The following is a 27,384-nucleotide window of genomic DNA, read 5'->3' on the forward strand; positions in this document are numbered from 1 at the left end:
CTGACTGCTTCGTTGTTGATAATGGAGATCGCGTAGCGCCTCTTTTTCTTCTCCAGCTTGTATTTCATTTTCATGGCCTTCACGATGGCCAAATCATTTCTCTTCCCCTCTGAAATGTCTGTGGGGTCTTCATCTTTACATGGGAGCTAGGTAATTCGATGGATTAGGTGGTCTGTGATGGGGATGGGCTCCTCCAACCATAAACACCCACCATGCACCAGGCAAAGCAGCTGCCTGATGACGAAGATAGTCACTGGGGCACGATGGTAATGCGGCACCCAGAGCAGGATCAACAACCCTGCCTTTTTGACGTCATGTAACCACTTGCGCAGCTCTAATTCTATAACTCCCACTACGGTGTTCTGCTTCGGCTTCATGAGCTGTGCAGTCTCCAAGTGAGGGAATTTCTTGTGGTAGGCAAGATCCAAATCTTCGAACTCTAAATTCGACACCTGTCCCAGGTGCGTTCCTTCAAAAATGATATCGTTCGGGAGGAGTGGAGTCTGTAGAGAGCTCTTGCTCTCATCAAGGTCATTGGGCACCTTTGCCTTCCCCTTCCGTGAGGGGACATAGGCGGGCAGCTTTGTTGGAGGGTATGTAGCCTCGGTTTCTTCCTCCATGCCCTCGTCCTCATCTTCTTCAATTATGAAATCCTCAAGATATTCTTCCTCCTCATTGGATTCCAGGTTAACCACCTTCCATTTTTCCTCCATTGTTAACCTGGTTCGCAGCGGGTTTAGAGGGGACATAGGCACTCGAATCATTGGTTGTTTATCTTTCTTCGGTCTCGGTGTGTGCAATGATTTAGGGATTTCTGCAACAATCCTGATGATCTCAGGGGCATCTTCTACGGTCATGGCCTACGCGGCTTCTTCAACGGCCATCTTTGTGATTTCCCGAGCTTCTTCAGACACTTCGATCTTGTTCGTCCAGAAATCTTTCAACCGTTCACTTAGGTGCTCGACCAACGCTATCCATAGGAAAAACAAGGTTCGGTTCAGAATAAGCGGGTTGCATGACATCTCAATTTGATAATGACCAAGTGTTGTTTGTTGGGTAGCCCTTTTTATTTTATAACACATTTTGAATTTGACTTCGACCATTCCCCCAAATCCGGTCCATTAATGCTCCCTTGGCTGAATATTTTCCAAAATCTTGCCCATAAAGCTCATCCTAAATGCCTACCACCCACTCCATTTGGTCTCCAGTCAAGCATCACAACGTGAATAGTGACTACAATGGTCACTTTCCAGCCAACCCGTGCAGTAGTGCAGCAGCCCTTCTATGGTTGAGAACCTTGTGACACTTTTCTTCTACACGCACCCCCGACATTGCGCAGCTCTCGAGTGGAGTAGTTTATAGTCCCGCACCTTCGTTCAACTTCCAAGCGCGCTAAGACAATACTTCCCACGGCTAGTCAGGTGGTCGCGCCACCTATATAGGGTTCCAACCGGTCATCCGTCACTTTTCCTGGAGAGAATATGCGTTTTATTTTTATTGTTTATGTCACGATCGTTACCCTTTGCATCACACTATCATGGGTGATCCCTCTAGTAATATACGGTCCAATCTGAGGCATTAAACTGATCAACTCTCAGCAGTAGTCCCAAAATTTGTCAATGTGATCATGTGCACCTTGTTTTATCACCCTGGTTTTCTTATCGAGAAAATCCTTCTTTATTTCTTCCTCAAGCTTCTTGACTTCCACTTCCACCAGAGCACTTTTCTCCCTTAGCCACAACCTTTCCTTCATGAGTTCTTGGAGCCTAAGATCACCTTGTCAGACTTCGTCCTTAGGTTTAAGTGTTCTTCTTCATTCAGCTACGTTATTCATTCTTCCCAGGCTCCGCGAACTGTCATATCTATTGGCACTACTATGCACGGACTAGGCATATTGTACTTGATTGGAACTATAGTTTTTGCTCCATGTGCCAACCTAGAAGGTGTCTGCCCTGTCAGTTTCTTGCACGTTGTCCTATAAGCTCGTAGAACTACTGGTACGCACAGGTCCCAATCACTCCGCTGCTCATTATAGACCCTGTTCAGTGTTTCGTACACTTCGTTAAAGGCTTCTGCGTGTGTAGCCTTCTTTGCACTCGTTCTTTCCACACTTTGTCGTCCCAACTGGAGGGACTATTCACGCAATTGCCTTGCCAACACCTGCTTATGACCATGTTCCCAAACGCGAAGTCCATGTGCATCTGCGCAGGTTGTTTAGCATATGCCTATACCCATCTGGAAAGATGCACACGCAGATCATTCTGTTCGTCATGCTTGTCTTTTAGACGCATTTGAGGCTTCCCAAAATGCATGCGCATCATTCTCCTGCGTTCGCGCAAGTCCTCAAAGATTTCTTGGTGCCTAGCTGACCACCTCGTGGCATAGCACGTAGTACCCATTTCAAAGCCTCGAAACATTGTTGTTCCTGCACCTCTCTTTCAAATATGTTCAGGAAGGCATCTACCTCGCTTAACCCATCATAAGTAGTCAAATCCCTTACTTCCGTTGATACGCAGTGTAACGATCTTCTCATCATGTTGTAGTTCAGCGTGGTTACCTTGTGTAACTAGTTATGCCATTGCTCTATCTCTTCATCTAAATCGGACATACAAGAGCCCATGAGATTCATCCATCCTGGGTAGAATTTACCCAGTCTTGCTCTTGCGCGGTTATCTTGTAGATGCAGTCTAAGTTGTCATTGCTTTCATAGTCACACACTGGCTCTGTGTAGCACGATCCTTCTACAAGGTCCAAATGTATGACTACGCGCAGAGACTTTTTCTCAAACATCATCTTACGCTTCTTCATATTTATCACCCTGTTCATGTCAGTGGCCCAATAAATTCCTAATAGCACGGGGTAGGGGCTATTGTCATCAACAATCTCTATCACTTCAAAGTCTGCTAGCGCGCTTGCTCCTTCGATATCCATGGTGATTCCCTGCAATCTTCCCATAGGTATGATCTTTTGCTGGTTCACCATTTGTAGTTGGATAGGAGACCATTGTAGCGTAAGCCTTCCCATGTACTCCCATGTCTGCTTTGGCATAAAGCTTGTGTCCGATCCTAAATCCAGAATCACTTGGCCCATCTCATATCCTCAAATTTGTGCGGTCAATCTCATTTCTCTTCACGTCCTCGTCACATGCTTTCCAATCTTTCGAACTACACACGGTTCTCCTCGCGCCGTCCTAGCACATCTATTTCTGAGTTCCTGCAATCCCTTCACAACCTTGCTGTCACATAGTAGTTTCATACATGTTTCTAGGAACGCCGTGAGCACTGATGGGTCCATTTTTGGCTCCGGTCTGTCTTTGCTTTTTGAAGTGGAGGCATCAATGAAGCTCTTCCTAGCTTCCATGAAGGTTTCCTTAGCACGCTCCAAATCAAACTCTGGTTCTTTTGTCAGAGCCTTGCGAACCCAAGTAGTATCTTTAGGCTGCTTGCCTATATCATCCCTTGTCATAATTCCACTTTGGAGCACAATGTTCACTTTAGGATCTTCCTCACACAACTCAGACCTCATCATTTGTAGGTTCTGAGTCGAGGGAGGTTGGAGCGCTCTCTTGTCGCGCAGCCTCGCTACCAGTGTGGGATAATCCTCCGCCTCATGATCAAACAAGGTATAATACAGACATGATGGACACGTTGGATTCGTACAATGATGGGCACAATGTCCTGGCCCCCTGCAATTGTAACATATTAACTGTCTGAGACCTCTTCCAGGTCCTCCTCCACCTCGGCCTTGTCCGCGCCCCTAAAATCTAGTTTGCGCCACTCCTGCATTCTGGTCAAGGGGAAGTGTTTCAGCCTGAACTTTGTAGGTGGGAGTCCTATCCATCATCAGCTCATAGCTTCTATAGATGCGCTCATCATGTCCCATTGATCTACAGAAATTACAGAACAGCTACTGTGAATTCTTCATCTACTTCTACAACAAATGGCAGTTGTTCGTAGCATGCTTTCCTCCTATTTGACAAATTATGCACCATAAAGCAAGCACCGCGGTAGGTCCTTCTTGTGCCTCTACTCTTAATGGTATCGATTCTCCTCCCGTGAGGTAACTTGTGAACACTGGGCAGTGGTCCTTGTCATGACCCTGACACTTATATTTAACACACCACACCTCTTTGCGCACTTCTAGGCAAGTTGTCCTGTCTTGTTTCAGACTCTGCATCTCAAGGCATAAGTTTTTCAAATGCATGTGGATCTACTAAACTCCCAGGTTAGGATCCTATATCGGGGTCTCATGCAGCCTCATCACGATCTCCAAGGCCTCTGCCTAAGTTGTTAACCTTTTTTGTGACAGCATGTTCCTCAAATGCGGCATTAGAGATGCTACAAACGATTCACGGTGTTGTCCATCCATCAAAGTCATATTAGCTTCAGAAATCATTCACTTCAGTCTTTGATCGAATTCCCAGGGGATCTCTCTTGGTAGCATCGTGATCTCCTTGAACCCAATGATCGATTGCGCCTCTGAATTCAGCTTGCTAAATTCTCTGTTCAACACAGTTTGGATCTCTACGATCCCCACATTCGGATTGTCATTAGAATGCTTAATATACCAGATCAACACGTGATCCTATAGAGCGCTGACGAACGTCGCTTTCTTTATATTGTCGTTTGTAACTCCCTGCGCTTCCCATACAACTTTAACTGGTTCAGATCTTCATTTCCTACTCCCTTGAACACTGGCAACTTTATTGCGCTTTCCATATTGATTCGCACTGGGGGCAAAGGTAGTACAGGCAAAGATTGGGGTGAAGGCAGTGAAAATGGTGGTGGTGTAGGTGGGGGTGGGATGCGTGGAATCCTTTTCTTTATCAAATTGATCGCACTTCTTGGTGAGACTTTCACGAGATCTTCTTCGTCCCCTCACGGAGGTGAAATCAGGGGGTTGGTTTCTAGTTCTATACTACCTTTGTTTATGTAAATTCTCCCACTTCGCGTAGCCCTGAACATCAATGTATTCACATAATCCACTTTTCAGAAAGTAGCATTTTAATCCAAGTGTTCAGAGACTTAACATACTTACCTCACGGTCCGAGGAAGCGTTGCTCTGCCTCGCTATAGATCACTGAAGTATCTACTGTGAACTTAGTAATGAATCCTCTTATAATTCGATCGAGCCAATGATCAACAATGTTCGTGATCTTATCCTCTGATGCTTCCAATCTACGCACCAACTCTGGGGTCCACACAATAAGACTGTCGAGCTTGCACCTTTCGTGGCTATCTACTAACCTTGCAATGCACTCGTACAACTCAGTAGGGAATGATGCGAAGAAAATTTTGTGCATCTCTGTGTATAGGTAGCAGTCTAACCACTCTTCTTTTGATAGTTGTGGATTCCTATTCTCCTGCACCGCAAACTCATGGATTCTCTTGTCCAACCAACCTTCAATTTCTTTATCAGTTGGATTGCAATGATACGACATCAGACATCTCTATTTAGATTCTGATCCCGAAAATGGAGCCATTTGTTGGGTTGTTGGGGCCCGACCTAGGTTCGAAGTTAATTAGCCAAACAAGTCCTTGTACTACTATCCCTTTCAGCAACAGTCCGCGGAGCGCAGACTGAGGTCTGACCCGAAGCATTATGGGGGGATGTTGGAACTAGGTTTCTGCACCATTGAGATATTTGAGGTGTTGATTTAGTCCAACTGTGAATACCTTCGTGCAGGTTACTTTGCGTACTTCCCTCACATACAGGGCATTCGTGCCCTATTATATTCACCTTCACGCAACCCTAACTAGGGGCTGTGGCGCTTTCGTGCTGTTGGAGCAGCGATCTGCACTATTTCCCCAAGTCATGCCGCGGATCTTACTTATCTTCTTATAACAATTAGTTAACTACGTGTAAGCATATACCTTATATTATATTTACGTATTCAACACATTTATATAAGTTCCTGTAGTAAGTAAATTGTAAACTTGCAATTCATGCCCAATATACTTGAATGCATAAAATAGGAAAAGATACCCAAAAATATGGTAAAACTTCTCTTTATTAATTCTTCGAATAGTTACAGACTCAACCTACCCTGCGCACTCAGCTACATGGGTTTGCACACTCAGCTGCGGACTATTAGGCCTCTGCGCTTTCAACTGCAAAGCCTTCTTCTACTCTACGACCCAAAGACACAACTCTACACTTCGAATTAATTCATCTATTCCTTTTCTTCTGTCCTTAGATGATGTCTCTTTACACTTAGAGCCTCGCTCTATTTATACAATCTCGTGGTCCGCAGACCCTGGGTAGATCTCTCAAACCGACATTACATTACAAAATTGAGGGCGGAAGACCCTCTGAATCATTGACCATATTCACGCTCCACGCCCACACATCGTGGAGTCTTTACAATAGACTTAGTCAAAACTTTGGCTTTAAGCCCTAAAACTTGCCTTGGGGGGATCCCACGCTCAACAGGTGGAGTTGTGAAGGGATTTTATGACGGTGTACTTCCTCCAATTGTCGTGAACGAGAAACAACATATAAGGATTAGGTCATGGTAGAGGTTGTTGTAATTCTTTTCATCAGTTGACCTCAGGGAGGGAAGGGTGCCAAGAACTCTCACTCCTTAAAGTTATTCCACCATGGCACGGATCTGGAAAAGAAGTAAATGGTCCATTTTGTCCACCATTTGAGGAAGAATCCAAGAATTTTTTGTCATCAAAATTATCCCACCATATAAGGCCAAGATTTGGAAGAGTCATAAATGTGCAATCCATTTTTCAACTTACATGATTAAGGTTTCATGAATTGTCATTCTATGGCTCAGATTTGGAAATGTCATAAACAATTAAAAACGGTGATGTGTGATTCATTTTGTCACCTACCAGTGAGGAAGGTTCCAAAAATTTTCCTTCGGTAGAATTCTCTCAGCCAATACGGCCTAGATTTGGAATAGCCATAAATGAAATTCATTTTTTCCTCTATTTGAAAACCAAATGGAAGATATTTCTATCAAGGTATGAATTTCAAAACGAAAATCAAATCAGGAAGGTTTCATTAAGGTAGAAATTTCAAAATCAAATTGATTATAAAATTTGGTGTTTTTTACACTCCAAGAATAGTTGCAAAAATTTTCATAAAAGAAGTTCATGAATTCAAGAAATTTATAGTTTTAAATCAAGGAAGTTCATGAATTTAAGAAATTTAAGTTTTCATAGATTTCACACTCAGGTAACAATTATAACAATTTCAATACAAGAAATTTATGAATTTAAGAACTATGTAATCTTAGTTAACATGGTCTAATTTCACTTTAAGGTAGGAGTTTAAAAACCAAACTAACTATCAAATAGGACCATTTTCAGAGTTGACTACACATGAAAACTAGAGGAGCATACATTTTTCACAGATTCACTCACAAATCAATTCATATTGCAATACAAAGTCAAATTACAAGCCACATAAATAGTGGTCATGAGATCCAACAATTTCTGGATAGGAGAACACTATTCATAAAGTCTCTCAACAAATTCCAACAACCAACCAACCTAATATATCAATTTACTAATGTAAGAATTATTTCCAAGTGCCTTCTTTAATGCTTACATTTACATCATTACACAGAATTAAAAAAATGAGAAATTACAATTCACATGTCTCATCTGTCTAATTGGTCTTCCTCGACGCTTATCCCCACTCTGAAGTCTCCGAACGATGCTCTTTTCACCACCACAATATTTGAGTTTCACTTTCAACTCATTTAAGAGATAATCTCCTCTAACCATCTTTGATGAACATTATATAATTGACGCTTCTCGATCTCCTGAAGGAAAATCTCAATACTGGGTTGTATCCAATAGTCAACTATGCAACTGACCTTTCTACACACATAGATGTCATAACAAAACCTGCAACTGATGCTCTTGAATCCTGAAGCACAACAAGATCCTTCAGTGAATAACAGATTCACACAATCAAATTAGCAATGCGCTCTCTCGGCATAGAAGAACGTTGAGAACCACTATTATAATTATATTTCAATGTTCATTAATTGGTCATCACTAGCACTCTATAACTTAATAAACTACACCATAAAAAATATATCCCTACCAACAACTTCCTCTCCAATTGTTTTTTTCAATACATTAATAATAATCACTAACATCCAAATTACAATATTATATTCACCCAATAATAACCTGCCATATCATAATATAACCTGTTGAAGATAATGGAAAATATTCTAGAATAGGTAGAGTTGGTTCACGTAACCTCAGGATAGGAATTAGTTTCTATTTCTTAGGATGTTGTTCCACTACAACAAAACAAGCGATTAGCGTCCCTTTTTACTTCTTTTTTTGCATCTAGAGCCCATTTTTGGTGCTATTTGCATCCATTTATCAAATATGGTGCAAAACTTGACACAAAAATTGCATCAAGTTTTGCACCAAATCTTACACCAAGTTTAGCACCAGGTATTGCAATAGGTTTTGCACCACGTTTTGCACCAAATTTTATGCCAAGTTTTGTGTCATCCTTTACACCAGGTTTTGTTCCAGGTTTTGCATCAAGTTTGGCACCTAATTTTGTTTGACATACTTTTGCATCCACTTTTTGCACCTACACTTGCATCAACTTTTGCATCGACTTTTGCATCCTTTTTTGCATCCTTTTTTAAATCATTTTTTGCATCCATTTTTTCATCCATTTGTGCATCCCTTTTGCGCCAAGTTTTACATCGTGTTTTGTGTCTAGTTTTGCATAAAATTTTGCATCTACTTTTGTTGCATCCACTTTTCCCTCTTGTTTGGCATCCATATTTACATTCTCTTTTGCATCTATTATTGTACCCACTATTGCATCTAATATTTTTGTGCCACAATTAGCGCCTAATTTGGCACCTCCTTTTGCACCCACTTTTGATTATAATTTTGCATCCACGTTTGCATCCTCATTTGCGTCTAGGTTTTCATCAACTACTACATCTATTTTTGCATCCCTTTTTGTATCCAATTTTGGACCGGGATTTGCATCGGGTTTTGTGTCTCGTTTTGCATCTACTTTTGCATCGACTTCTATTGCATCCACTTTTGCACACAATTTTTCATCCACTGTTGCACCCATTTTAAATTTCACTTTTTGCATCCCTTTTTACATCTTCATTTGCATCATACTTTGATTCTTTTTTTGCATCTATCATTACATCCACTTTTGTTATGCCACAATTTGCACCATGTTTTGCACTCACTGTTGTATCCACGTTTGCTTCCAATTTTGCATCCATGTTCACATCCTCTTTTGCATCAAATATTGCATCTATTTTTGCATCCACTTTTATGTCAGGTTTATGCATTGGGTTTTGCATCTCGTTTTGTATCTACTTTTGCATATACTTACATTATATCCATTTTTTGCATCCAATTTTGTTTTGCCTGTTGCATCAATGTTTGCTTCCACTTTTACATCCATTTTTGCATGTTATTTTGCATATTTTTTGTCTATTGTTACATCCACTTTTGTTGCACCATATCTTGCGCCTACCATTGCAACCACATTTGCTTCCACGTTTGCATCCCCTATTGCATCCACTTTTGTTTCATCCATTTTTGCATATACTTTTGTTTCCGTTGTTGCATCCACATTTGTTTCACCACAATTTGTGCCAAGTTTTACACCTACCATTGGACCCATGTTTGCTTCCACTTTTGCCTTCATGTTTGCATCCAAGTTTGCATTGACAACTGCATCTACTTTTGCATCCACTTTTGTGTCAGGTTTTTCATGTTGTTGTGCATCTACTTATGTTGTATCCACTTTTCATCCAATTTTACTTCTATTGTTGCCCCCATTTCTATGTTCGCTTTTGCATCCCTTTTCCAACACTCATCATATTTTCTGCATTGATGATATTCCTTATGGCATTGACAATTATGAACAATTGATGACAATGTCAATAATATTGACAATTATGAAAATGAAGATGATGGCAATGACATGAATTGTGATTATGATGATAAAGACGATAGTGGTTACAATGACAATGATGATGATGGCAATGATTATGATGATGACGATGCTAATGACGTTGGCGAATCTTCCCAATTTTAGATGTTGTCATTGTCATAATCATAAGCATTATCTTTGGTGTCATGATCATCATTTTCATCTAGGTCATCATCGAAAACAATAATGGCATGAATGATGATGATGCATGATTACAACAATGTCGATAGAAATTACATTAATGATGATGATGGGGATGATAAAAATGAAAATGACGATGATAATGGTGGTGATGATGATGATCATCGATCATCTGTCAAAAATAGAGTTGTTATTTCTCTTACGTATATCAATGTGTCCTAAACAACCCTTTTCTAGCACTGATCACATTTTTTGGGTTGATGATATTTCTTACAACATCTACAATTATGAACAATTGCAAACAATGTCCATAATGATGATGATGATGGCATGAATGGTGATTATGATGATAATGTAATGATGGCAATAACAATGACAAGGATGATGGTGATGATGATGACAATGATTATGATAATGAGAATGACCTTACAATCTTATGGATTCATGAACAATTACTAGTTTCAATACCATCTTCTGGATACGTATTACTATCATACTTTTTAAATTTTATGTCTCTCTTGAGGTATCTTACTATAATGGTGTTGTCAACACTAGAAAGATATCTTGTTGTAATGGTGGCTCTAATGTTAGCACTAGCAAAGTTTAGTAGGGAGGATGCTACTACAAGAGGAATTCCTTCTAAGTGACTATGGCATTCAAAATGAGGCTTTATGGGCTGCTTGTTAACACATGTTCTCATGCTCATATAAAATTAATGTGAAAAGTTGCTTTAATTGGTTCCCATGCATAATTGATATTGATAATGGGGTGGTATAAAATTGTAATGGGCATATCCGTTAGTTAGTTATGATGGGTCAACAACATTGAAACCATCCAAGTGACATTTCACCTTGGAACAATCGTCACTCGTGCGAAAACACGAAGTTTATGTAAATGAAAGTTGTGATTGTAGTGGAATTAAAAACATCGAGAAATATCAAAGAAGACGCTGCCTACCAGTTTTGAAAGACAACCAAGGCATTGAACAACTATTTGCGTTAGGATGTAGTGAGGGAATCGAAGGAAATTTGGCAGCCCTAAGTTGCCATTACTATTTCCAATCACACATTCAATAGTAACCATAAAAGGTAGCCACATATAAACAGAACCTCGAGGTGTTGACAGTCAGAATCTATTGTAATAGCTTTGACGTATATATAGTTTTGTGTTTAGATGAGAATGAAGTGGGCTTCATCCAGGGTTCGGCTCAATCCTCGTCCATTCCATGCAGTGGTGTTTAATTTGCCAAGCAAGAGAATATTACGTGAGTGTTCAGAGTTAAATCAACAGAAATCAAGGACGTGTGATTGTCAAATTATTGCTCCTCCCTTATGATTGAGCGCTTGATGCGATGGTCATTATCCTTGGGTGACAGTTTTATTCCCCATTTTCTATTGAAAAAGTAGTGTTTTTCTGTTCGATTATGATAGGATTGGATGAACGCCGGTTTGGGTGGATGTAGACCCATGTTTTTTTGTGGTGATCTTCAAATGTCTTGAGGATAAGAAAAAAATCCTTGACCAAGGTCCATGGTTTTGGGGATGAGTTGGTCTTCTAGTGAAGCCATGGTTTCCCAACTTCAATCCTCTCACTATGTTGCTGATGACTACTCTAGTATGGGTAAGATTCCCAGTTTTCCCATTCACTTTACCCATCTAGATCTCTTAGAAAAAGTGGGCAATTTTATTGGAAGATTCGTCAAAGTAGACAGGGAAAGACTTTTGAAAGGCATTTTCACCTATGTTTGCATATGTGTTTAGGTAGATCCCAATGAAGTTTTGCAAGATAAAATTGAGCTCAAGTGGATGGGAATTGTGTATTCCCAACCCCTGGACTATGAAAATACAACTTTTCGATATAGGAATTACCAACAAGATAGACACCTTCAAACTGTCTGTCCCTTTCCAATAGGGGCTTCCTCCTTACAGTCATCTAAGAACTCTAGCTGCAGTTGGAGGGATCTTAAGGAAAGAGAGGGATCCAAAATGTAACACCCCTCCCTTGTGTGTCAAACTTTGCAAATCTAAGCTGAGAAAAGCTAGGTATGATGTGTAATATAAAAAGTAAATACATTATTAATAAATTAATCACTTGGAAAAGCGAGACACCAAGAGATGAGATTCTTGCCAAATCACATTGGTGAATGGGAAAGGACAATTCTTTCATGGTAAAGCTTCTTGATTTAATTCTAGATAAGTTGGATGGATTGGAGATAAATATCCATTGAGAAAAACATAAAAGTTGTGCGGGAGAGAAAGGCAATCTTCAATGAGGAAAATCCTCATGGGAGAGAAAGGTGAGCTTTTATGAGATAAGCCTACGCAAATGGATAAAAAGATCCATAAAAGCGAGACACCGCTAATGGAAACCATATCATGAAAGAAGGTATTAAATACCCATTGCATAGATCAATTGGAGGCGGTTGATCCATGGCAAGAACCTCGACTCAGTGGTGAACTGAAGAGTCATTTCTAGGTTGGGTAGCGGTGCTCTGTTTTCCAAGTGTCGTTCTCTCTTTTGATCTAGTTTGACTCACTTGCGTGGATTGTTCTGTATGTTGGTTTCTTACCCTCTATGTTATAAATTCCTTAGCATATGAGAGAATTTTCTTGAGTTTTAAATGCACTGCATGTGGCGTTAATGAGATGATTTTATGGATGCACATAAATGAAATTCTAATTACAGTCACAGTATGTGGATCTTATGTAGAATTGGTGTTAACCTGTCTTTTGTTAAGATAGTGAATAGTCGTGCTTGAGCCGCTATGCAAATTTGTTAACTGTGGTTAAGGCTCGACTGTATAAACTATGGTACAAGTTATTTGTGCTATGCATCCAATGTTGCGCTTCTGATTAATTGTGCATAATCCCTAAGATACACATGTTAACGTGTCATGCAACTGTGGCAGACGGATTATTGATTATGTATGATAAATGATTTTGTTTTGAAACGGTAGAGCCTATGGTTCGGGTTATCTAATATATGCATTATGCATTATAGGATGAATTGCATCCATTGAGGCGTTCTAATTATTTATTCGTATTGCATAAGATATATATCGGTGGTACTTTCGGCCATGACAATAGGAATATGAACATGCTATATGGCAAAGCTAGTTATTGTAAATGGATGACCTGATCTCCATAAATGTTGGATTGAATCCTCAAAGGAGGGATACTCGAATGCGGGATATTGAATAATATTGATTGATTCCTCCTCTGTGATGTGATGTAGGCATGGGTAGAAGTGCTTGTGTTAGCTTTGTTATGAGGTAGTTGTATATGAACGCGTGTGACAACCATTACATCTAAATTTATTACAAGCTAAAATTAGTAAAGGAAACCAATATGTTGCCTTTAATACTGTGGCTAGGAGGTGTCTACTGAAAGAGGACCCAAAGTTGTTCATAATTCATGGAACAAGGTGCCAATCAACCTTAAGCACAATGCAAGAATAGGATGAAAACCTTAAGCATGACCACCAACTCATCGAATGGCCTTGAGGCTGCAATATGCAAGAAGAGGATGAAAAACATTGACTTTGAAAGCTTTTACAACCAGAGAACCTTAAAACCCCAACTCCCTCCTTAGGACAAGTGTATTTGAGTTTACCAAGAGTTGGCTTCCAACACACCCAACGCTCAATGCCAAACATGACATGGTACACTAAAACACAAAGACCGTAAAACCTTTCAACATATCGACAAAGTACACATTCTTCCTTGAAATACACATTCTAAGGAAACCCACAAATGACTTCTCCTCATTTTGAGGATGGTACCTACGTTAAATTGGATTGCATAGGGATTTCTTAACACAGGGTTCAAAATTATTACAACAATATACTCATTAATCACTAAATATGTCATTTGTAGGAATTGCAGTTAGGTGGGGAGGATAACACTCCTATCCATTTTTAAAGCTACACCCAATTAATAAGTTCTCCATGTGCCACAATAAATGCAATTTTTATGACTATAGTGACACATCCCTCGAGATTTCCTTCCACACCAACACTTTTATCCATGAACTAAAGAGTGACTATTTCATTATTATATTATACATACATGTTAATATAAGCATTAAAATTTGTATTCCTTTGTAAAAAATTCTAGTCCAAGAGATACATTTGATCACCTTGTCTTGTATCCAATATCCAATGTTGACCCCTATATCCTTAGATCTAGAGTGAAGGTTTCATTTCTAATGTTGTGTTTGAGCTTAAATTCTAATTAAATATTTGGGTTAGCCAAGGTCATTACTTAACTTAATGGCTTTGCAATATACAATGTATCATATTTTTTTTAAGTTCAATTGGTGAGATATGTCTGGGGGATTGAACATTCGATCACTTGGATACACAAGGGCTTGCCAACATGCTTTTTTCCAATTGTGCTACTACCCTCAGAAAATATACAATGTATCATATTAACATCCACTTAAACCAAATTGACTTTTGGGACACATGTCTCTTTGATGATGAAGGGAATCCAATTATGTGATGTCAAACACATTCCCTCACAAACACTCACAAAGACCCTACACTTTTTAGGGTTCGAACCTAGGTTGTCTGTTATGAAACCAACTCACAAAAAGATAGAAAAGATAGATCAACAACTTAGAAATCAGCCTCTTCGAGGGGGCAACCTCCTTTACATTACACAAAAGAACAATTATTGGATGATACAAATGACAAAGCCTCATTTCTATATATAGGAGTCTAAGGGGTCACAATATAATCAAAGTCAACATAACAATAATAATATAAGGGCACAAAAATAACAATAGTGGGCTTCTATGGGGCACAATAATAACAATATGGGGACAATAAGGGCACAACAATAACAGTAAGGGCCACAATGACACTAGTAATGGGGGAATCACTAGTGTTATAGGGACCTAACATTGTCTATATGGAAACACTATATAATTTTAAATTTATTTATTGTATATTTGTACATAGATGGATATTCCTTTCTTTGCATTTATCTTTTAGACTTCTTGCTTTCACCAATTGATTTAGAGCTTATGGAGTCTCAAGTAGCACCAATCCCCTTGCTTCTATTGGATTGAATAACATGATTTCTCTTTTGAAATCCATAATATCTCATTCACATGCTTCCTATTTCTCCCATAAGACTTTAGCACAAACTCCATGATCATGTTTGTGTCCCTCTTAATAACGCACTCCTTGGAAGGGGCCATAAAATCTTTTATTAGGACTAAACTTGGATGTCTCTTCTTTCTTGCCCTTTGATTCTTCATTCAATCATACCACCCATCAACTTGTTATTTTTCCATTTTTCTTATAATGACCTTTGTTGTTGGGAAGGTGCCTTTCAAGTATTTTGTCTTTGCATATAGATACACATAAAGTATCATTATTTTAATCTAATAGACGTGGTTGTTAAAATCACCAATATTTAATTAAATATGCATTGTTATACCTTTGCTCAAGTCAACTTCAATTCAAATTCTAACACATGTGTGTATACCCTTCCTTGCTTAGTTTGTATATTGTTGTAAGTCCCCAATATATTTATGTTGGCTTTTGAAAGATCATCTCATCCCAAAATAAGTAGGGGGGATTCAATATTCAAATCCGGCAGAGTGGGGTTGAAGAAATGGATATTGAAGATGGATTCAATTATAGAAACTATCTTTTGAAAAAAGGTTAGTTTTGCCCCAAAAAGAAAGTCACTCCTTTGAGACCTTCCCACAACTTCCATAGTTGTGAAATTTTACAATAATAGAACCTCTAGAGTAGAGGTTTACCATATACTTAGAACTTAGGTTGGAATTGATTTGATTCTTGAACTCTTTAGATGATGACTAGAGATTATTAAATACATAGTTTGAAGCGTTTGCTTGTAGTTATTAATGAACTTGTTAACCATCCATAGATGAATACTTCCCTTGCACATGTGCTTGATTTTGTCAATAATGAAAGAATCCTACTATGTTTTTGGTATATTCGACAAGACTACATCTTTAAAATAAAGAAGATTCAATTCTTAATGCTTTGCAATCCTGTAAGAGGGAGGGACAATCGAAGTCACGCAGGAGGAGGTATTCCCTTTGTTTAGCGAAACTCTACAGAGATAAAGCACTAAATGCAAGATTAACCCCTTGTTTATGTGATAATTAGGGAATATATATCTATTCTCTCAAAGATTAGTCTTATATATTCAAAAAGAATTTCTCATTTATTCTAAATAAAACTTAACACTGTTTATAGAATAATTTCTCACCATTACAATCACAATAATCATTTTTCAAGGCAAAAACTACATCAAAACTTTTTGAATATGCAAGTAGATAATCTCCACAAATGAAGATGAAAACATATTTTGAGCATGTTTAAAGTGGATTAAAATATAATAATAAAAGACACAACAAAAATCTTGATACAATAATAGCTCAAATAATTATCTTTAACAAAAATCTATTAAAAATTACTATAAAATTATAAAATGAAATTAACATTAATAAATAATCAATTAATTTATATAAAATCCCAATTTAATAATGAATAATTACTTAATTCTTTAAGTTCCACTTCAAAGAAAACATTGACACATCAGCTAGAGAAGGGTGCATTATTGTTTTGGAGTAAGAGAAGGGTGCATTATTGTTTCGGAGTTCTATGTCCGTCGCATCAATATTTTATTTGATGTGCCCAATTATTTTTCCAAAGTAAAACTATTATTCAGCTTAAATAATAGAATGTATAATATTTCAAATTCTATAAAATGTATAATATTTCAAATTCTTTGAAAATCCGTTTTACTGAAACACAAATATATGGCCGTCGATGACATGATCGGACGGTAGATATTCTATCCCGCCTTTAAATTCAAATCCTCTTGGTAGTTTGGCGCCATTGCGCGTATCCCTCTCAACGAGCTCAGTAGCTCGCATATGAACAATCATGGTTTGCAATCGCATAAACATTGCCCCAGAATCGATCCACGAGCCACCAGATCTCTCTCTGCACGACTTCCAACAGTTCATCTGCGTTTCTTCGTGGTCAAAATGATTTCAGAAAAGGTATTTTTCTGCAAGAGAGTGCTAAAATTGCAAAGCGCCATTATTTTCTTGTCGCCGTCATGAATCCTCTACGCCTTGTCCTAATGAAATTATTTAGAGTTCTTGATTGGAAAAATTTGCCATATTTCAACTTTCTGGAAATATTTCATTAAATAAGCTACCGTATTATCTAAAATAAATCTGAAGAAAGAGGTCGTGCTCAAAACAATGTTTTAAGCAACAAATTTCACAAGGGTTATTTCTGGTTCAGTTATTCTGAGCTTTCAATGGAAAATTTTGACTCTATTTTGGCTTACAGGCAAGATTTCATAAACTAACGCTCTCTATAAATGGACTAGACAAGGTTGTGCTCAAAATTTTGTTTAAAAAATGGCAGAGTTTGGGAAGAAGTTCTTTAAGTTAATGGATCAACATTCAGATGCATTTCGAGTGGTTTGATTGAATGATTTCTGTCTCAGTTCCGCACATTTAAAAGTTTTGGAGAATGGGAATTGATAATTCTGGTATTTGATGGTGTTCTATTCAAATTACACATAAGAAGATAGAAAGCTAGGGCTTTTAGAGGCTAAGCGTACACAATGGCACAATCTTTACAGGTTTTCGTGAGATTTTTAAGACAGGCAAATAGGATAGAAAATTAGGGATTTCACTAAGCCAAGAAAGCTAATGCTACATTCTTTACAAATTTACTTCAGAGTTTTGAGACTGAACATTTTTGATGTTCAAGTGGTTCGTAGATATCTTCATACGGTTTCTATTTCCATGGAACCAAGAATTTGATACCTCAACATGAAATACTGTGCTCCGAAGGGTTTTCCCTTCCAGCTCATCTTTGTGTAATGGAATAGAATCGTTAATGCTCTTTAGTGTCTGGAGAAGTCAAAACTAATGGATCAGGAAGCAGGGGCTATTGGAACAGTTAGTAATTGAGGGAAACACTATCCTTCACAATATAACAACGTAGAGGAAAACTCATGGTACATTTTTGTAGTTTTGGTCAGATTAGGCCATCCAAGCACGCCATTAGAGATTTCAGAGAGAAACTCTTTGTTTTCTTTAGCACCGGCTGAAGGGGAGAACTTTTGCCACATTCCGGGGTCATCTCTGTTCATTATAGAAGGAGGTCTTGTAACCTGCTCCAAACTGCCAGTTTCTCTCTTTGAAAGTTTGTATTGAAAACCAGTGCTGGGTCGAAGGTTTACTCATATGAAGGATGCAGAAAATGAGAGTCCTTTAGTGAGTCCATGAAAAAGGCTTGGCGAAGATTTGGGGAAAAATGATACCTGCAGCAGAGCCAACAAAGTTCCAAAATTAGAGCCAACCTCACCAATTAAAATCTGCAAACAACCTGGAATCCTATCTTTAGGACGAGATTGTTTGAAGCACCCCGAAAACTCAAGTATGTTATTACTATGCTACCTTTCTATAGATTGGAATTATTTCTTTTATTGCTGCAATATCCGTGATATAGTCCTGGTTCAAGCAATTGAAAGATAGACTTGATTTTTCTTCTAGTTGATTATGAGACTCTGTACTCAAGGTCATAAGAAAAAAAAATCCAAAACTTTTTAGCTAGTGAAGTATAAGTTCCTGAAAGTTAAATAGTAACTATCTCTATCCAATTACCCACTGTGTAGGCAGGCATATCATTGATTTTAGCAAGCCTTAGCATTCTCCTGTCTACCTGGATAAGAAAGCAAAATACAAACGAATAACTATCTTATCCCTGGTTGAACAGGACAGGTAAAAACCATTGTTTCCTTAAATTAGTTTCATCTTTTACCCCTATAATAAGTTATTGTGTCAGGTTTCTGAACTCTTCCCTGACACACATGAATGTCACATGCAGTTTCAACAATGGTATTGATAAATTATAACAAATTCTTGTACAAGAACATTCTTATAGTCGTTGCCCCTCAATGCCAAGCAGATGTTGCAATGAGAATTTTGTCCAACCATCCAAAATAGTAAATACATAGCTCCTCCTTCTTCCTTAGTCTTATAGCTATTGCAATATGATTAACAGAGCAAAGATTTAACCGTGTCCTTAACATTAGCACTGAGATGATATACACTAAATCCTGCCATAGTCACTCTATCTCTCCATTTTCCTGTAACTTCATACCTCTCAATCCTTTCTTCTCCCTCACAAGCAATTATGTTCACTGTGTTGAACTCGAATGAGGCATCCTCTCAAGAGGGGTTATTGGCCCACATAACAAAGGCACACACAACAAGAGGGTTATTGAGCCTACACAATGAGGGCATACAACACAAGAAGGTTATTGAACCTATATATCAAGTTTTCCTAGGTTGGAATTAACCACAAACCTAGTTTCAAATAAATCAAATTAAATATGGCCTTACCCATAATTACAGGTATGATACCTACAAATGATTTGGGGCCACACGTATAGATACACCAATAAATTTCAACCACAAACCTGTAAATTTCATTTTCCTTCACACCATGCGTCTAATTTGTATTTTGTATGAGAATTAACAAAGGAATGATGCTCTTTTTCCTCTTTTCCGCTTTCCACAATATTTGCTATTTTTTTGGTGAGTTTTCCATGTTCTAGATCCCACTTTGTTCCCACACACTCAAATTTTAGTTGCCTTGCTCTGCCACAATAATAATGCTTCAAATTCTTAGTTCTGGATTTGCTTATTCTTATTTTTAGATTTGCTTTAAACCGAATCTTTACCTGTAAATTGAGATGTAAACTTAGAGTTGTGTTTGTAGATTCAGAAATAAAGTTGAGTTTTTGAAAAGTTCTCAAATGAGAGGCAAACGTTTTAGGCTAAGCACAACCATACCCTTTATTTTCCTCCCTTCCTATGGATTATAATTGATAATCTAATATTTTTTAACTTCATTTGATTCTCTGAAGTTGATTCCCTTCCTCCATTTTCATTAAAATCATCATGTTATAAGGCAAAAGGGCATACCTTTATATGAAATTTTGCCAGCAAAGAGTCCAAAATTAAATTTTGGACAATTAAATTTTCATGCAACTAAGCAACATTGCTTTTTAACAATACTCTTGGTTCAACATTTTTTGACAATGGTCTTAGTTCAGTACTTTCTTACGAGCAGAGCCCTCTCCATTCCTTCAAGCAAGAGTGGTCTCCTTGGAAAAACAATAAATCTGACCATTTCAATTTTTTCATAATGCAATACCTTGTACCGAATATCTTTGGTTTATGCCTTCTAAAATCTTGGATACCTCATCAATTTTTCCCTTAGAGAAACACTGTTTTACAGAGTCAAAAAGTTAGTTTCACAACCTCTTCTAATTATTTTGCCTTCTAATTGTAATGATTTTTCCACTTCACTGGTCTGAAATAGAGCAGACATTACTTCTGTGTATACTTTAACATGTACAGAGGATTTACAATCTATCACTTCTTCAAGAACTTTTTATGCCTCAATTTTTTTTCCTACCTTCCCAAGATGATGCATGCCATAGATAAAACTTGCATGACTTGGAACAACACGTTCCCTAAGCATTTTGTTCAGTATCTGGGCAGTGGCTTGAACTTTCTTTGATTTGCAGCAAGCTTTGATGAGTGAATAGTATAGAGCATATGTGGGTGAGAGACCCTTTCTAATCATTATCGCCAGTTGATTCACTGCCTCATCCACCATACCCAACTTGCATAGGCCTCCAATGAATGTCCTATAACAAACTATATCAGGATTTAAATTTTTTCATCTCCATTAGATAGTTCCTTGCATGGTCCACTCTACCAGCGTTGCACAAAGCATTGATCAATGCATTCAAATGGATTGTCCACTCCGAGAAAGGATTGTCCCTGATTTTAATATATAGTGTGACAAACCGTATGTGACAGGCAGGTGGAAAACTTTTCTCGCAATTGACTAAGCGACGTCCTGCGAGCCAGACTTGAGACGGAAACCCTCGTCAGAAGTATATGCTTGGATCTTTTCCAAACAAATGAAGAGTCAATGAGGTTTTGTGTAATCACTTCTGGTATCGTATTGGGTTATTGTTAGAAGCGATAATTGGATTCGGATTCTCATCGAGTGAGTTGTTCTGCTTTCTCAATTTGAGAGGGTTTGTTTGGAGGGAAAAACGAAAGAGGACATACAATAATAGTGAGGGGAAAGATGCAGAGGAAGAGGATTGAGAACATCGCCAGCAGGCAGGCTACATTTTCCAAACGTAGGTGGATTGTTGAAGAAAGCTTACGAGCTCTCGGTGCTGTGCACTGCAGAAGTTGAACTTGTGATTTTCTCTCCAGCAGGAAAGCTCTATGAACTATTTTTTAGTGCAAATCCTACTATTTTGATTCTAATAATCATGGCTATGCAAACCTCATGAGATTCTTACTAATAACCCCGGTGGTGCAAGCCCTAGTAAGCTCGATGTTGAAAAACTTAGTGTAAAACCTCCAACAACAACATAATCAATACATGATGTCAAAAAAAATGGAGAAGCATCCAAGGTTCTTAAGCAATGATGTAATGAATGAGGTGGAGAAGCGTCCAATGTTATTGAGCGATGGTTAGCTATACGAGGAAACATGCAATGTCATCTTCCTTTCATTTTCATGGATATAACTTAATATAACTTTCTTATGTAAAAAACATGGCTTATCTTAGGCATAACCATGCATATAAAATACCACCTATCATCTTCATTGAAAAAAGAATGGTGTCTTTGTTCATAAATATCAGTGATTAATCGTAGGAATGGCTATTATTCTCTATCAAACAAAATCAACGACTAAGTAATGAAGATCTTGGTCGACAACAAAACTTATGATTATTAACTTCACATTAAAATTCACTTCATCTCTGCCACCTTCAAGGAAATATTTGTTATCCATCACCATATTGATGTTGTGACTTGGTCCTTGAAAAACATTCAGCATGTTTGATTCATGGAAACCTTCAAGTTAGACAGTATATGTCATGCTAACTTGCAAGAGATTGGTGTGAGGTACATTGAGGCTTGCAGGGCCTGCCCTGCAGTTTGCCCTCATGAAAGCATAGAAGTAGATTATAACCAGTTTCTTAGGAAACCATGAATCCTTTCTAGCCTTGACATCTCCGTGACCAACAAGATATACAACTCCTGATAATTCAGAACACTTCCATAGTTCCAAATGTACATCACAAGAAGGAAGCAGGTGGCAAAAACCATTTATCCAACCATTTTCCCCCACTTTCATCAAAACTGCAGAAAAATAAATTAGCTCAGTTGATCCAAATAGAACAGGAAATCCAATCGCAAGGAATATATTTTTTGCCCATATAAGAACCATGACATGAGTCACTAGGCTTGTAGTCACCATAATCATCTCTACCTTTTCAATGCCATATGCATTTGATATCTCGACCGTGCTCTTAAAACAATCACATACCAAGACACATATTATCATTAGAACCCAGTTGATGACAAGAATGTAGATCTGACCCATGAACCGTCGGGATGTGTGAATTATTTTCAATCTGGGAAAGCATCCTAGGGCCATGGACATTTTAATAGATGAAATTGTTGCTAAGATCATTGCTTGGCTTGCAATCATGGCAACAACACTAGCTATCACGAAGACTGGCTAGATAAAACCATCTCGAATTGAAGCAGAGAATACGTTCTCCACCACAGAGGGATGCTTCATAAGATATGCAACTTAATCCATGTAAGCCAATAGTAGGCATGGGAATACTACACATGTGAAGGCTATCTGGATGGATCTTACTGAGAAGTGATCAAAATCAGCAAACATAGCTTCAGCTCCTATTATGCATAACACGCAACCTCCTAGGGACATCCATGCTTTGACAGTGTTCCTCTTGAACAAGTAATAGATATAAACAGGATTGAATGCCCTTAAAATTGTCATGTCATGTTAAATAATATTGTAAAGTAAAATAGAACCAATAGAGAAAAACCATATCATGAGTGCCAGAGAAAATGTCATGCCTACTTTGCTTGTACCAAACTGTTTTATGCTGAACAAGATCACCAGGAATATGATTGAGACAATGACCACTGTGTCTTCCGTAAAGCTAGATATTTCATCTTGCATGCCACTAACAAGAGACATGACTGATATTGCAGGTGTAAGTATGCCATCCCCAATTACCATGGAAGTACCCATGAGAAACAAGAGTAGCAGTAGGGTCTTCAATTTTGTACTTCTCTAAAGGCTTTCTTTGATTCTTAATCATCTTTCCAGTTTCGGGGTGGGCAACTTGAGCTTGAAACTGGAATTTTTTTCATCTGATGGTTGCTGGTTGGGGAGCAGATTGACCTTCGCATATGTGCAAATCAAAGAGTACAAGGAAAATGTCCCCCCTTGACCATTGTCATTGGCTTTGAGCATAATGAACACCTATTTAGCCAAAGGGATGAGGGCTATTGTGTACATCACTAAAGCTAATGCACCCAAAACATCTTCCTCTCCTTTGGTACGAGCTTGGATGAATACACTAGTGAAAACATACAAGGAGTTGGTACCCATATCTCCATAGACCACTCCAAGTGTTTGGAATGCCAAGTCGAGCGTCCGTCCTAATGAAAGGTCCTTATCATGGCCCTTATGAACACCGGGCACATCCATGGCCTCCACATCAAAGGAATCCACTCACTTGGTCTTTAGAACGAGCCCACGCCTCATTTTGTGTCATGTCTGATCATCGTCAACAAACCACCTTGGGGATTACCCTTCCATTTCACTGCCATCAACCGACCTGGACTCTGATGACAACAAAGACATTGAGCCATCACTGATCCCATCCCTGTCTTTCTCATCCTAGACATTGATATGATAATGGGGTTGACAATGACAAGAATGATACACAAAAGAGAAATCAATAAAAACTTAGGAGAATCCCCACAACTGTTTATAAAAAAAGCACAAGTTTATCATCCAAAGAAGCAATTTCTGCATTCAAAGACCACAATCCTTAATCTCATAATTTTATCATCCATAGAAACAACTCCTACATTCAAATCCCATAATCCAGAGAAAGAAAGAGCTCAATCGCTTCGACCCACATCGTAACATCGCATCCCACATCCAGATTTCCATTGAAATCTTGAAAATCCTAGTACCCAAATGATTTTTTGCAGTGACTTCTATGAATACATTACCATCCTTCGATCAGAGCGTTTTTCTTATCTCATCAGAGAAATTCTCCGAGGTCACGTTAATTCCAATAAAATTATACAGAGCGATAACCCGTAGTTATGAAACAAAATTGACACACTAGAATCTCAGCTGAAGCAATATATGTTATAAAGATGATAAGCTCGTGGAAGATGTTCATTGTAGTTTTGTTGGATTATTGAATATTAAATCATAGATAGTTTAAATTGATTTAGGTGATAATGGCTTCATTGTAGACCGTGTTAAAACATTAATTCTAAATCATAGATAAAATTTTAACCTTTTTTATATAGCATTAATTGTGTAACAATTTACAGTGTTAATTGTTTATTTACTTATAAATTAATAAAATATAAATTATTTATAAATTAATAAAATATAAGTGATGGCTTTAGGTACCAAGAAATATCTGCAAATAAATTAGCTCCTCTACGAGTATGTTAATTTTTTCAGTTAGATTACAAATATAAAATTTAAAAGTATATAATATTTGTTTTATGAATTTTTCTTACTAATTTTTTTTGTTTTTTTTAAAGTTAAATTACAAATACAAAATTTAAAAGTATATAATATTTGTTTTATGATTTTTTTTACAAATTTTGTTTTTGTTTTTGTTTTTTGTTTTTTTTTTCTCTACATTCGGTTATTTTTCTGTGTTCTCTCCATGTGATTTTTTCTCACTAGTGAACAATCATGGTATTAAAAACTCGATGATGGGATAATGTGTTCTATCATATCTCAAGCTATTCCCTCGCCGTAAACACTCTTAAATGATCATTTTCATGGTATTAAAAACTCACAATGATGGGACACTGTGTGCTACCATATCTCAAACTATTCCCACACTTTTTAGATGTAAACACTCTTAAAATTATCATTTTTAAATTGCCTATAAATATGAACTTTTTATTACTATATGAATAAACCATTAAAATGTTATAAATAAGATATATGAAATAAAAATTCTTAATTTCTTTTTTATTATTATGTAAAGCCAAATTATGTTGAATTGTCAAAATTTAGACTTTAAAATTGTTAATATTCTTTTATTATATAAAGCTAACCTCTCCTAACCCAAAACATCACTTAAATCAATCTCTTATATCATAAAATATTCTAAAAAGTGAGATTTTATATTCTTTTCAACTTTAGTATTTTGTCAAATATTAAGAAATGCGAAACATAATATATATGTTAAAGAAGAAACATATTATATATCTTCAAGGAGAAACATATAATGGTAATGCAAAGTTTTAAAAGGTATGTGATCCTTAGGCTTATTGGAGAGTATAAAAAAAATTTCACACCTTTTTATGAGATATGGGAGGAAAACATGTTAAAGATTTTTAATAAATATAAAATTTCCAAAATGATGCTAGTTACGTGTGATTCTTTTTTCATTGTTTGTGATTATGAAAAATGAAACTCAATGTTTTTTCATTAGTGCACACATATTTCATTATATAATTGCATATAGAAAAATCATTCCAGAGCCGATAACAATAAAAGTGAAGAATTTATGGTCCAACGTTATATTTAAGGGAGATGTTTAAGGATGACGTTTGAATTTTGTTTTTCATTTTAAGACATTTGGAGCAAATATTAGGAAGGACTTTGAGAAAGGATTGTCCTTGATTTTCGAAAATGGAGTTGTTCCTTTCCAGCCATATGCCCCAAGTGACCATCAAAGGGAGAGCTCATATGTTTTTTGGATGTTTTCTTTATAGCCATTTTTTACACATATCCATAGAGTCCCCATGCCATTGATGTGAATTACTTGTTCGGTTTTTTTTAACCATAATTTTTAACCAAACAAGAAAAATTAAAAAAATGCCTCAAGATCAAAGACTGAAACAAAGACCTATTGACATACCTTTTAAAGTATGGAAAGAACTTGGAAAATCGTATAAGAAGTTGGATGCACAAAGAAAAGCCGGCAATGAGAGCATTCAGGTATTTAATTTTTCATTAAACATTATTTAGAATGTATTAATACTTATAAGTATCTTAGACATGTATTTGTGTGAAAATAAATTGAATTGGTTTATGTTTAAGGACAAGGCATCCAAGGCGAGGTTAACCAAGACAAAAGTCACTCATCATAGTGGCCAGAAAGATTTAAAAGCACTGATAACAACCTTTGTAAGTATATTAAACATGTGATATTTTTTTAATAAATTTTGTACTAGAAGAAAGTCATTGTTATCTAATTTCTCCCTATTTACTGATTGATAGGAACTAAAATATGGAAGACCTCCAAATCATTTGGAAAAGGAGGTGCTGCAGCAAAAGAGATGGGTTGAATTTGTTGTTTGGATGGACTCTATGGTATGTAATCTTAGTTGGATTTCCAATATACTTTTAAACCATATTTTCATTTTATTTTTTAGTACTATTAGATATTATATCTTACCTCATTTTATGGTTAACATTGTATAACAAAAACATGCGTTGTGTTATGTAATTAATACTAACATGTAATATTGATTTTTTTTGTCAGAATGCTATAGGTAATGATTGCCAAGACGATGATCCAAATTATGTTCAACATATATCAGGAGATGATGAGGATGAGGATGAGGATGATGGTGGTGAAGGAGGAGACGATGATGATAGTTGCGGTGTTGGTGATGATGTGGATCAGAGTAATGAGGATGGTCAAGATGATCATGAGGATGATCTTGGTGGTGGTAGCTAGGCATGCACATGCATTGTTTTTTATGAAGAAATTATTGTGTAGAATGACATTGTTATGTTTAGATGGGTGTTGTGAATTTACCCTATATCAATGAGACATTTTGATTTTGTAATCATACGATGAGTTTGATTTATGTATGTTGTTAATTTATCGTAGAATAACGATATTCATGAAATATTTTGATTTGTTAATCATATTTGAATTTTACTTGTTTTGATTAAAAATAATACTGATTTTATTAGTATTATGTTGCTATTTTATACATGTTTTGAAAATTGTTAATGACACATTGTTATTTTTTTGGATGGATGTTGTCAATTTCTCTTAAATTTCTTTACAAATGATTTTGAATTGTGATATCTGCTTTAATGATATTTAGAAACTATCATA

At 37.1% G+C, this 27,384-nt stretch overlaps 1 protein-coding gene across 1 annotated transcript; it reads left to right on the forward strand.

Annotated features, from left to right (window-relative positions):
• The first annotated feature begins 855 nt into the window (after positions 1–855).
• On the forward strand, positions 856–27,147 carry LOC149173086 (uncharacterized). The gene is made up of 4 exons (XM_089426571.1): positions 856–990; positions 26,352–26,438; positions 26,532–26,624; positions 26,797–27,147. Exons 1-4 carry the CDS (start codon positions 856–858, stop codon positions 26,992–26,994), a joined length of 513 nt encoding a protein of 170 aa, XP_089282697.1. The 3' UTR covers positions 26,995–27,147.
• The last annotated feature ends 237 nt before the right edge of the window (positions 27,148–27,384 follow it).

The sequence above is a fragment of the Pinus tabuliformis genome, chromosome 4_2 (genome assembly GCF_031772625.1).
Source record: "Pinus tabuliformis cultivar Carrire ecotype Pingquan chromosome 4_2, CPIR1, whole genome shotgun sequence".
NCBI lineage: Eukaryota > Viridiplantae > Streptophyta > Pinopsida > Pinales > Pinaceae > Pinus > Pinus tabuliformis.

Coding starts and splice junctions, on each gene's coding strand:
- LOC149173086 (XM_089426571.1), top strand. CDS start 856: ATGGCCTACGCGGCTTCTTCAACGGCCATCTTTGTGATTTCCCGAGCT. Junction 26,439..26,531: donor AAGCACTGATAACAACCTTT/GTAAGTATATTA, acceptor ACTGATTGATAG/GAACTAAAATATGGAAGACC. Junction 26,625..26,796: donor TTGTTTGGATGGACTCTATG/GTATGTAATCTT, acceptor TTTTTTTGTCAG/AATGCTATAGGTAATGATTG.